Genomic DNA, 12,604 nt, shown 5'->3' on the forward strand with positions numbered 1-12,604 from the left:
TTTTTTCCAACAGCCCTGATCTATTGGGTTAGCCCTTATTAATATGTAGTTTGGTGTTTGCTTTTTGTTTATTAACAAAATAAGATTTTGCTCTAATACTGTCTTATAGCTTGCATTTTGCATGTGAATACGTATTTTTATGTCAATATCTGACTTATTTTTTATTTATTTATTTTTTTAAAAATTCTTTTTTTCTTTTATTTTTATTTTTACAGAGACAGAGAGAAGTCAGAGAGAGGAATAGACAGGGACAGACAGACAGGAACGGAGTGATGAGAAGCATCAATCATTAGTTTTTCATTGCACATTGCGACACCCTGGTTGTTCATTGATTGCTTTCTCATATGTGCCCTGACCATGGGCCTTCAGCAGACCGAGTAACCCCTTGCTGGAGCCAGCGACCTTGGGTCCAAGCTGGTGAGCTTGTGCTCAAGCCAGATGAACCTGCGCTTAAGCCGGCGACTTTGGGGTCTCGAACCTGGGTCCTCGGCATCCCAGTCCGTTGCTCTACCCACTGTGCCACCGCCTGGTCAGGCTGACTTTTATTTTTTTTAGAGAGATAGGGAGGGACAGGAAAGGAGAGAGATGGGAAGCATCAACTTGTAGTTGTGGCACTTTAGTTCATTGATTGCTTCTCATATGTGTCTTGATGGTAGAGGGGGGCTCCAGCCAAGCCAGTGACCCCTTGCTCAAGCCAATGACCTTAGGCTCAAACCAGCGACCATGGGGTCATGTCAATGAGTCTACGCTCAAGCTGGTGACCCTGCATTCAAGCTGGTGAGCCTGCACTCAGCTGATGAGCCCGCACTCAAGCCAGATGAGCCTGTGCTCAAGCCAGCGACCTCCACCACCTGGTTGGGCTGATGATTACTTTTAATTCATGTTTAATTAGAATTGTGTCAGCTTAAAATAAAAAAAACTTTTAAATTTTCTAATACGTGGGCCCATTAGTCAAATTATTGGTGTTTAACTGTGTTTTTCTACTAAGAATATTTTGCTGAATTTTGCTTTCTGTTACTAAAGGATTGTTTTTTTCACAATATAAAGTGTGATAAAATGTTAAATATGCTTTTTTATATGGTGATTTAGAGATGACTGATCTCTTTACAACATTGTGTCATTCTGTCTCCAAACAATGTATATCTCTTCATTCATTTTCTCTTAAATCCCACAATAGAATTTTACAGTTTTCTTTACATGGCCTGTGAGTTTATTTCTGGGTATTGCATGTGTTTTGCAATTATAAATAGCAATATTTTTTCTCATTTTCTAGATGGTGGTTTTGGCATGGAAGGATACTATTTATCTTCATGTAATAATTTTCCATGGTCATCTTACTGAGCTTTCCTTATTTGCTCTGTTATCTTTTCAGTTCATTTTCATGAACATTTCATGCAGCAATCAGATTAGCAATAGTGGTTATTTTGCCTTTGTGTTTCCTTATCAATTTAGCTTTAACTTGGTTTTCTTAATTGTAGTGTATTTGTTCATGAAAACTGTGTAGTGGTAAGAGTAGACGTCCTTATGTTATTTCTGAACTTTCTAGGAATGTTTCTAGTGTTTTATTATTCAGCAGATGCTTACATCTGTTACCGTTAGGCGTATATGTAGGTATAAAGTTAAGGAAGGATTCTTTTATTCTTTTTCAATTAAAACTTAAAAAAATAAACTAACAATTGTAGAAAAAGGTATTTTCGCTTTTATTGTGCCTTTTATCTCTTTTCTCCTTTTACCTTTTCATTTGATGACTTATTTCCCAATCCTTTTGGTATTGATCCCCTTTGTCATAAATTTTTCTGCTTAATTCTGTTTTCCAACATTTTACATGGGATCTTTCCCCTGGTACTGGTGTTTGAGTGTGTGCGGGCTGCGCTGGCTTCACACGGAGCCGCACGGCAGAGCTTTCCTTTCTCCTTGTGTGCAGGAGTAGTTCGCCCTCGACGTCACGTGGTCCTTGAAGTGTTGAGGAAACTTTTCTATAACACTATTTGGATCTGGCATATTGGGAGGTCAGGGGTCAGGAACACATTTGGACAGGTGGGGTAGGTAATTTTCTTGGTATATTTTCTCCTATCCAAATCTAAGATTAAATAATAAATGTATCAGATAGGTTTTAGACTCCTTGTTTTCTGTGCCGTTCTAACATTGTTAGATCCTCTCGTGATTCCTGGAGCTGTACAAATAGTTAACATAGCAGGATTGAATTTTTATCTTTAGAAAGGCCTGCTTGCCAAGTTGTCCCTTGTCTGGCACCTAGAAACTTGAATTTTAGAAGGGGTCCTGCCAATTAACTGATAAGAGTGGCTCATTTAAACTGTTCACGCAAGCAGTGTGGTTTATAGCGAACACTGTTTTCCTTCTTGGAATGTGGAATTTGGATACACACCCGGCAGGGGCTGCCTACACTAGCTTTCCATTAAACACCCGGTATTGAGTCTCTAACAAGCTTCCTGGTTGGCAACATTTAACACACTCTGTCCCAGCTTTGTGGGGGAAGGAAGCACACCCACTGTACCTCCACTGGGAGAGTACCCTTGTGTCTGATTTCCCACAGACGGGGCCCCACATGCTTTCTCAAAACCCTTGCTGTTTCTGCTCCGTGTTCTTTAGCTGTAATAAAGAACAGTCGTGAATGCAGCCAAATGCTGAGTCATGACAGACCATTTCATATGACTGGTCAAAACAGTGATGTTAAAAGGCAGTGGCAAAATTAAAAAATACCACTTAGAAAAAACCCTGATGTAACCATGTCATTACAAATGTGGAAAAAAATCTCATGGAAGTTAGAAAATTTGTCCAAGATCACCTATGCCATTATAGGCAGAATAAGTTTCAAAGCTTAAGAAACAAGTCATAGTTAATTTTTTTCCATATCTATCAAATTAAAATTGGTTGTTTAAAAAAATTGTTTATTGGTGTGTGGTTTCTAAAACACGTTTTTTCCTTTTTTTTTTTTTTTAATCCAGGCAGTGGAACCAAACTATCACTTTGTAGCCAAACTACAGTCCTGGGTGTAATATATCCTGCTCATAAAAATTAGGGCATATTTAAAAAGTGAATATGAAGTTATAAAATATCCCTTTATTTTTGTGAGCAGTATATTACCTTTGTACAAGCTGTGGCATTTGTAACTTTGTTCACACCATTTGCCTCTTTGCATTAAGACTCAAAATGGAATCATATCCCAAATGAATCTTCTCAGCTGGTATTTTGCTTGAATATTTGCACACCTGAGTAAGGGTTGTGAATCTACAACAGTGTTTTTCAACCAGTGTGCCGCGGCACACTAGTGTGCCATGAGACATGGTCAGGTGTGCCGTGGGGAAATTAAACATGGGTCCCCAAACTACGGCCCGCGTGCTGGATACGGCCTGCGGAGGCTATTTATTCGGCCCTCCGCCAGCCACCTCCATCCGAACATAAACATTCCCCTCACAATCCCTCCAGCTATCAGAGACAGGAAGAGTGGAGGCACAGGGAACACTCACTGACCAATCACCTTCTAGGATTCATCCCGACCACTAGCGATGAACCAATAGTAGGCCACCTCTCATCCACACCCAGGAAGGTCCCCGCTTAGGCTGCCACGCACTTGTCATTGTGTGGCCCTGGCGAGTAGTTGAAGCTGCTACTCCTTCCCATGGTCCCGATTTCTAATCCTGGTCAGCACTGGAGGTAAATGTTGCCACCACTAGATGAAGCCTCAGCCTCAGCTGGTTATGTCTATCCTGATGGTGTATATAGATATTTGACCTTTTTCTTTTGAAAAGAGGCCCCCGCAGAGGGTGATATACAATGCATCAAAATGCATCACAATGTTATCTAACTTTTTTTTTTTTTAATTTTATTTTTATTTTATTTATTCATTTTAGAAAGGAGAGAGAGAGGAGAGAAAGAGAGAGATAGAAGGGGGGAGGAGCAGGAAGCATCAACTCCCATATGTGCCTTGACCAGGCAAGCCTAGGGTTTTGAACCGGCGACCTCAGCATTTCCAGGTCGACACTTTATCCACTGCGCCACCACAGGTCAGGCAATGTTATCTAACTTTAAAGCTAAAGTTTGCTGATCTTCCTTTGGACAGTTTTTGGTTATCTGTTGTTGCCAAGGAGTTCCCCATTCTGGCCAACAAAGCTATTTTGACATTGCTCCCGTTTTCAACCACATATCTATGTGAGCTGAGCTTCTCAAGCTTGACTACGATAAAAACTAAAAACAGAGAGAGACTGAGAACTGTTGAGGAAGAGCTTTGTGTGTGTCTTTCTACCATTCCTGCCAGGATATCCCTTTTGTGTTCATCGAAACAGGCCCAGGTTTCACACTAAGTGAGTACAAATACATTTAGAAACTATATTATTAACTATATGTATAATATGTACTGTGTTAGAGTGTCATTTTGGTAGGTGGTGTGCCCCAGGATTTTGTAAATGTAAAAAATGTGCCGCAGCTCAAAAAAGGTTGAAAATCACTGCTCTACAACACAGGTGAAATCATGGCTCTTTTCCAGGCTTCTCGTTGGAATCACTTCAGAAGCGTGATTACACATTCCAGACCTATTACATCAGAGTCTCTGATGGGTGGGGCTCAAGCATCCTTTTTCCTTTTTTTTTTATTTTTAAGCTCTCTATGGGATTCCATTGTGTGGCAAGCTCATTGAAAATCACTGGTATAATTAAAATTCTTTCTGTAGTCCACTGAAAATTGTGTTTATCCCACGCCAAGTAGCTGTTTTCTATAGCCAGCAATATTTCCTTTATAGCTCTGATTGGGAAATCATAATTAAAACATAAATTTAGCAAAATGAAATTGTATGACTCAGAAGTACACGTCTAGAAATTGTATGACTCAGAAGTACACGTCTAGAAATTGTATGACTCAGAAGTACATGTCTAGAGAACCTACTAAGATGATATTTACTTATGTATTAATAGTATTAATGTTCATTATGTATCAGTTGAAGAATGACATTTACTTTTGAGCTAGTTAACCAAAAACTAGTCATTGTGCATCAAGAGTCATTTAGTCAATAATTTGAGTCTTCCTCATGACGTAAGAGAATGTTACAACAGAGAATATATTCTCTGGGCACAGGTACACTTCATTTTATTATACATACCTCTCTTTACTGCGCTTCCCAGATGTTGCATTTTTACAAATCAAAGACAAGAATCTCTACTGGGAAAAAGATTACAACTTGCTGTCTTGCTACCCTCACTGTGTTGCAGAGGTCTGGGACCGAGATGCCTGTGTATGCATTGCACCTTGCCAGCCAGGAAAGCATCAGTTCTGATCAGAGTCATGCACCATTGTTGAAATATTAGATAGTGGTATGAGAATTTGTGTTGAAGAGGAATGGGAATTTGAAATCAGGTTTCGGAATTTTATGGCTGATACAGCAAATGGCCATATTATTTTGAACGTTGATTGGGTAACCTAGTCAGAAACCAAAACCAAACTTCAAACAGTCTGGACCTTTTTCTAGTTTACAGTCAATCCTTGCTCACATGTCAGAGGTGGGGTTGGCCAACTGGCCTGAAAGTGAAATCCAGCCTTTCCCTGTAAATGGTTTTATTGGAACATAGCCATGCTCATTTATTTACTTATTATCTGTGGCTGCTTTTAGTTGAATAGTATTGTGAAAGAGGCTATATATCCTGCAAAGCCCCAAAACATATACTCTTTGACCCTTTGCAGAACGTTTGCCAATGCCTGTTGTAAATCACGTATTGTATGATTGATTCACACCTGATTTCTTGACACTCCTTAAATTGATCCTCTTAAGCTGAATTTGGTCTTTCAAAAAACAGGTGACTGGAGGTGATTCTGTTTTTAGGGCTTTCCAATGGAGGTTGCCGTTTCCAGTGAGGGTAGTGCTGACAGCCCTCTGATGCTCCTATTTTAGGGGCCCAGGAGCTTATTTACTTACGTGGGGTGGGTGTCTTTGTGCCTGAGTCATCCTCTGTGTTCCCCACATCACAGTCCTTGCTGTTGCGCCCTCTGTTGGATGGCTGTGGAGTAGCAGGTGATTGGAGAACTTGGATCACAGGGTCTTCCACTGCCGTCCCTGGGGACAAACACCATTTTTTTTTCCATACACTTTAATAATAATAGATCTGGATGTAAAAATTTAAAGATTAGGGGTGGCTTATTCTTTAATCCTTCCTGCTCCAAGTGGAGAGTCCTAGAAAGTGTGGAGGGCTAGGGGAGAGAGCATCTTGAGCTCGATTCCCCGAGGCTCTGGTGCCGCAGAGGGTAGCTGCCAGCCCACCCCCGGCGTGCCAGTGGAGGCTCTCATCCACCTGCTAGGTTTCTTACACCTGAAAAAGCAGCGCCTGCAAATACATGAGAGATGTAAGAATGTAAACATTTTTAGCTTTCAAAGCACCTAACTCCATTGTCTAACATGTAAAGATGTTAATTGTTTAGCTTTATGATTTTTAGTTAACATTTGTTGAAAGGCATTGCATGCAACAGCAGGGAAACGCCTGTGAAGGAGATGAGTGCAGTGATGTCCTGGTAGAGCCAGGCAGTGTGATCGTTAGAGCTGAACGTGTGGACTGGAAGTGACAGCCTGGAGAAAAATGTTTGGGGTTATTCTTTTTCAGAGGGGGATTAGGATGCTTGCTATACATTTTCATTTATGTCAAGTTATTTTTGTGAATACGGAAGATTATAGTTTTTTTTTTTTTCAAAAATATTTTAGGTGGTCCGAGACCAAAACCTCTGGAAGTATTTGAAATGTGATGACTTAGTTTATCCTCTTTGGGATCTAGGTCTGGATCCATGCCGAATGCCTTTTCGGGTGGGTCTAGTTCATTACACCTTACCGTACTGAACCTGTGTGTGCTAAGAGGACTTCTGGTGGCTGACTTTCCCTTCCCTGAGGGACCGAGGGGCAGGGGGCCCGTATTCGGGCGCCGCGTCCTCGCTGTGATCGCTCCTGGTGCTGCCGGTGTGCAGGCCCTGGGCTGGGTCTGCTTCTCCCGTGTGATACGACAGTGAGGGCAGTGGGGTTAAAGGAGGCAGGCTGGATTGCTTCCCAGAAGAAATGGCTTAATAGAGGCACCGGTAAGGAGGAAACCTCCCTCACGTGAGGGTTGTGAAGCAGTGTAACTGTTTACTCAGCTGCGTTGATGGAACGTGAGTTTCTGCCCATCCTGCCCGCCCGCTGCTGACGCTCGCCCCTCCTCTCCACTAGGTCGGTGACCACTGCCTGTTCTACAGGATGAGTAACAGCCACCCTCTCCGCCCCTTTGCTGCTGTGGGGGAGATCGATCATGTGCACATTTTGTCTGAACACATCGGTGCCTTGTTGATTGGGGAAGAATACGGAGACGTCACATTTGTTGTGGAAAAGAAACGTTTTTCTGCCCACCGGGTAATTTTAGCAGCGAGGTGCCAATATTTTCGGTAAGTCTGGAACACATTTTAAAGATTCAGGTTAACCTGTGGAAACATTGATATTTCTTACTCTATAAAAAAATACGTAACAAAGCATAATAATAAATACTAGCAATCTTTCAATTCAACGTCTATAAGAATTTCCTCTTTGTAGACATTTGTTATTTTTTTGACAATCACCTTTTTCTTCAGGAGCCATCTTAGAATTTCAGGCTTAGGAGGCTCCCCAGGCTAGACTGTACGCAGTCACCCAACGGTCAGGATCTCAAGAATAGTTTTTGTTTTTGTTTTTTTTCTTTCAGGGACAGAGAGAGAGTCAGAGAGAGGGATAGATAGGGACAGACAGGAATGGAGAGAGATGAGAAGCATCAATCATCAGTTTTTTGTTGCAACACCTTAGTTGTTCATTGATTGCTTTCTCATATGTGCCTTGACCGCGGGCCTTCAGTGGACCAAGTACCCCTTGCTCGAGCCAGTGACCTTGGGGTCCAAGCTGGTGAGCTTTTTGCTTGAGCCAGATGAGCCCGTGCTCAAGCTGGCGACCTTGGGGTCTCAAACCTGGGTCTTCCGCATCCCAGACCGATGCTCTATCCACTGCACCACTGCCTGGTCAGGCTCAAGAATAGTTTTTAAGCTGAGTCTTTGTTGCCCTCGCCTGATCCTCACTGTTGATTACTAATGGAAGTTAAACTGATGTATTTACAGATAGGCTTCTGATCATACAGACACATGGCTCTCTGGACTTGCTAATGAACATGAATACCTCTTGGTTTCAGACTACTGCGGTCCAGAACCCGCAGGTAACCGGAACCCAACACATCTGTCTCTAAGACGAGCAGTCTGATAACCCCAAATTAAAGGAAGCTTAACTATTTATTGAGACTGTTTCTTAGTTATACTAGAACTAAGACAAAACAAAATATTATGCATTTAATTAATGTAAAATTGTACTTAATGTATAGCTATATATTTTTTTCTTACTCAAAAGCTTAATTTTTCCAGGTTATAAATGTTAACGTTAGCTCTAATTATACCTAATGTTGGTTGAAAGGGAATCATCACTGAATGATAATTTATCTAAAATCATTGATTTGCCTGGGAAACTTGATATCTAAAATTGAGAGGCCGAGGGCTTAGAGAAAAATTTGGTCACCTTCTAGTGAAAACTGCAGTTGGGGTTGTATAGTCACAAACGACAAGACAGCGAACAGCAACTCCTGGAGTCACATAGTAAAGTGTGTCTCTTGGAAATACTACTTAACGATAACTCTTATAGTACTTTACACATTTTTTTAGAAGATTCCAACTTGTACATATGAAGTGCCACTGTGGGCAAAGCGAGGAGCCTCGAAAAGAGGGGAGTCTATTGATTTCTCACCACCACTCTGCGATTCCTCTTGCAGGTGGCCGTGGTCTCGTCATTATTTGTTACCACTCTGTCCTCTGAATGCTTTTCCTTTTGTGTTTCCTTCCCATTTCTTACTTTTCGTCCACTCGTTACCATTGAAGAGCTTTTGAAGAGCCCATTCTTTATTAAGTCAGAACTTTTCATCTTTATGTTAAATATTTATTAAATTGAGACAACTATATGTAGATATCTTTTAGGTGATCAGTACATTCTTAAAAGAAAGTCAGATACTTTAAAAAATTTGAAGATCATATCTAATGAATAGAATATACTCATTTCACAGATTGACCTTGTTCTTGATATCTGTTTGTGAAGGTTTAACCTTTATAGTCTAAGATGGCTCATGAGGCTAAACTCAGAGTCATTACGAATGCCAACTGAAAGTCTCATTGCTGGCACCATTCATGTTCAAAGGGCAGGAGAGGCTTTGCTAAGTGTTGTCATAGAGCCTACCAATTCCCAGGGAAAGGCAAGCTAACTGTACAGGAGTGAACTTGCCACAGGTTGGGGGTTCATACATATTTAGGGTTCCAAGGATCTTCATCAAAACCGTTTGTAAACCAGAGAGAATCCATGTAAATATCATGGGTCACATTGAAGCAAGTCTGGGTGAGATCTTCCCAGGAAGGAGTTTTTGAATCTAGTCATTTTAAAGTTGTGGTTGGATGTTCTCTGGGTTAACGAAAACCTTCAAGGGTGTTTTGAGGCAGAGTATGACCCAGTGAAGAGTTGTGCTCAGACTGTTCATGCGTCTTCTGCTGGGTGGCAACAGCTGTTTCCCTGAGCCACGCAGGAACGCTGGGTTCTGGGGAGGAGGTAAAGGGTTCCTGGCGGGTGTGGAGGGCGCCCTCGAAACGCTGGTCCTGCTCTGAGGACGTTAGGAGCGGGCAGATCTCTTTTCGTCCCCTATTCTGTTAGTCTCGCTTTTAAATGTTTCCTTTCTCTTTACTCTCCCTTCTCTGTGCTCCTCCCTTGTCATCCTCTGGCTGCCCTTTCTCTTCTGATAGATTGAAAGTTTAATTGGTTCATATTATTTCTCTAGAGTAATAGAGGGAGAAATTTAAATTCATTATATGACTGAAGTGTCTAGTTTTCATTTTTTAGATGAGCAGATAAGCAATAATGTGGGGATTTAAAAAAAATCTGACAAATACTGAGACAAAAAAAAGGTCAAATCATCTGTAATTCTATCACTAGTTTCATTTTTAATTTATAAAGTAACAATGAAAGTCCTTTCCTCCCAGCCGTCTAATCCCATTCCCCTGAGATAGCCATTGTAACAGTTCAATATGAATTTTCCCGGATTTTTCTCAATAGAAATAGATATAGCTATTTATACCTGTGTGCATACACATGTAAGTATGTGCTGTCTGCTTATTTAGTCACACACAGATCTGCAACTTAACCTTTAGATCCTCAGCATTTTCCCAAAAAGTATATGTTGACCTCTCTTGCCTTTCTAACGGCTGCACAGAATGCGTATATCACAGTTTTTTTCAATCATGTTTCTGTTGATGGCCATTTAAGTAACACTTTTGGTGACACTTTTTCCAGTGTTTCCATGGTTTCAGTATATATTCTTATACGTTTATCTTTTTTTTTTTTTTGTATTTTTCTGAAGCTGGAAACGGGGAGAGATAGACAGACTCCCGCATGCCCACAAGGGGGCGACACTCTGCCCACCAGGGGGCGATGCTCTGCCCATCCGGGGCGTCGCTCTGTTGTGACCAGAGCCACTCTTGCGCCTGGGGCAGAGGCCAAGGAGCCATCCCCAGCGCCCGGGCCATCTTTGCTCCAATGGAGCCTCGGCTGCGGGAGGGGAAGAGAGAGACAGAGAGGAAGGAGAGGGGGAGGGGTGGAGAAGCAGATGGGCGCTTCTCCTGTGTGCCCTGGCCAAGAATCGAACCCGGGACTTCTGCACGCCAGGCCGACGCTCTACCACTGAGCCAACCGGCCAGGGCCACCACCACACTCTTATCAATGTCTCTTAGTCTCACTTTTATGTCCCACCTACGTATGGAATAATGCAGTTCCTGTTTTTTTCTGATTTACTTATTTCACTCCGTATAATGTTATCAAGATCCCACCATTTTGCTGTAAATGATCTGATGTCATCATTTCTTATGGCTGAGTAGTATTCCATAGTGTATATGTGCCACATCTTCTTTATCCAGTCATCTATTGATGGGCTTTTTTGTTGTTTCCATGTCCTGGCCACTGTGAACAATGCTGCAATGAACATGGGGCTGCATGTGTCTTTACGTATCAATGTTTCTGAGTTTTTAGGGTATATACCCAGTAGAGGGATTGCTGGGTCATAAGGTAGTTCTGTTTTCAGTTTTTTGAGGAACCACCATACTTTCTTCCATAATGGTTGTACTACTTTACATTCCCACCAACAGTGTATGAGGGTTCCTTTTTCTCCACAGCCTCTCCAACATTTGCTATTACCTGTCTTGTTAATAATAGCTAATCTAACAGGTGTGAGGTGGTATCTCATTGCAGTTTTGATTTGCATTTCTCTAATAACTAATGAAGATGAACATCTTTTCATTTATCTGTTGGTCATTTGTATTTCCTCCTGGGAGAAGTGTCTGTTCATGTCCTTTTCCCATTTTTTTTATTGGATTGTTTGTTTGTTTGTTGTTGAGTTTTATGAGTTCTTTGTACAATATATTTTGGATATTAAGCCCTTATCTGAGCAGTTGTTTGAAAATATCATTTCCCATTTAGTTGGCTGTCTGTTTATTTTGTTATCAGTTTCTCTTGCTGAGCAAAAACTTCTTAGTCTGCCCTGGCGGTTGGCTCAGCAGTAGAGCGTTGGCCTGGCGTGCGGAAGTCCCGGGTTCGATTCCCGGCCAGGGCACACAGCAGAAGTGCCCATCTGCTTCTCCACCCCTCCCCGTCTCCTTCCTCTCTGTCTCTCTCTTCCCCTCCCGCAGCCGAGGCTCCATTGGAGCAAAGATGGCCCGGGCGCTGGGGATGGCTCCGTGGCCTCTGCCTCAGGCGCTAGAGTGGCTCTGGATGTGGCAGAACGACGCCCCAGAGGGGCAGAGCATCGCCCCCTGGTGGGCATGCTGGGTGGATCCTGCTCAGGTGCATGTGGGAGTCTGTCTGACTGCCTCCCCGTTTCCAGCTTTGGAAAAATGAAAACAAACAAACAAACAAAAACTTCTTAGTCTGATGTAGTCCCATTTATTAATTTTTGCCTTCACTTCTCTTGCCTTTGGAGTCAAATTCATAAAATGCTCTTTAAAACCCAGGTCCATGAGTTTAGTACCTATGTCTTCTTCTATGTACTTTATTGTTTCAGATCTTATGTTTAGATCTTTGATCCATTTTGAGTTAATTTTAGTACAGGGGGACAAACTGTAGTCCAGTTTCATTCTTTTGCATGTGGCTTTCCACTTTTCCCAGCACCATTTATTGAAGAGGCTTTCTTTTCTCCATTGTGTGTTGTTGGCCCCTTTATCAAAAATTATTTGACTATATATATGTGGTTTTATTTCTGGGTTTTCTATTCTGTTCCATTGGTCTGAGTGTCTATTTTTCTGCCAATACCATGCTGTTTTGATTGTCGTGGCCCTATAATATAGTTTGAAGTCAGGTATTGTAATGCCCCCAGCTTCATTCTTTTTCTTTAGGATTGCTTTGGCTATTCGGGGTTTTTTTTAGTCCATATAAAGCTGATGGTTTTTGTTAGCAGGCTCTTTAATCTCTGCCAGTTGGACGGGAAAATGGCACCTGGCTGTATGGAATTGTTCTTATCTGATTATATCTTTCCTATAGAGTTTTACT

The 12,604-nt window shown here is 41.7% G+C and overlaps 1 protein-coding gene across 3 annotated transcripts in view; it reads left to right on the plus strand.

The window, feature by feature from the left end:
• The window catches only part of BTBD9 (BTB domain containing 9), a 447,747-nt gene that overhangs the window by 39,376 nt on the left and 395,767 nt on the right, over window positions 1-12,604 (plus strand). For all 3 annotated transcript variants that reach the window (XM_066359505.1, XM_066359503.1, XM_066359504.1), the window contains exon 2: window positions 7,196-7,407. In XM_066359505.1, coding sequence (XP_066215602.1) covers window positions 7,223-7,407 — 185 coding nt within the window. In that variant the 5' untranslated portion in view covers window positions 7,196-7,222. The remainder of the gene's footprint in view (window positions 1-7,195; window positions 7,408-12,604) is intronic.

The sequence above is a fragment of the Saccopteryx leptura genome, chromosome 1 (genome assembly GCF_036850995.1).
Source record: "Saccopteryx leptura isolate mSacLep1 chromosome 1, mSacLep1_pri_phased_curated, whole genome shotgun sequence".
In the NCBI taxonomy this organism is placed as follows: Eukaryota; Metazoa; Chordata; class Mammalia; order Chiroptera; family Emballonuridae; genus Saccopteryx; species Saccopteryx leptura.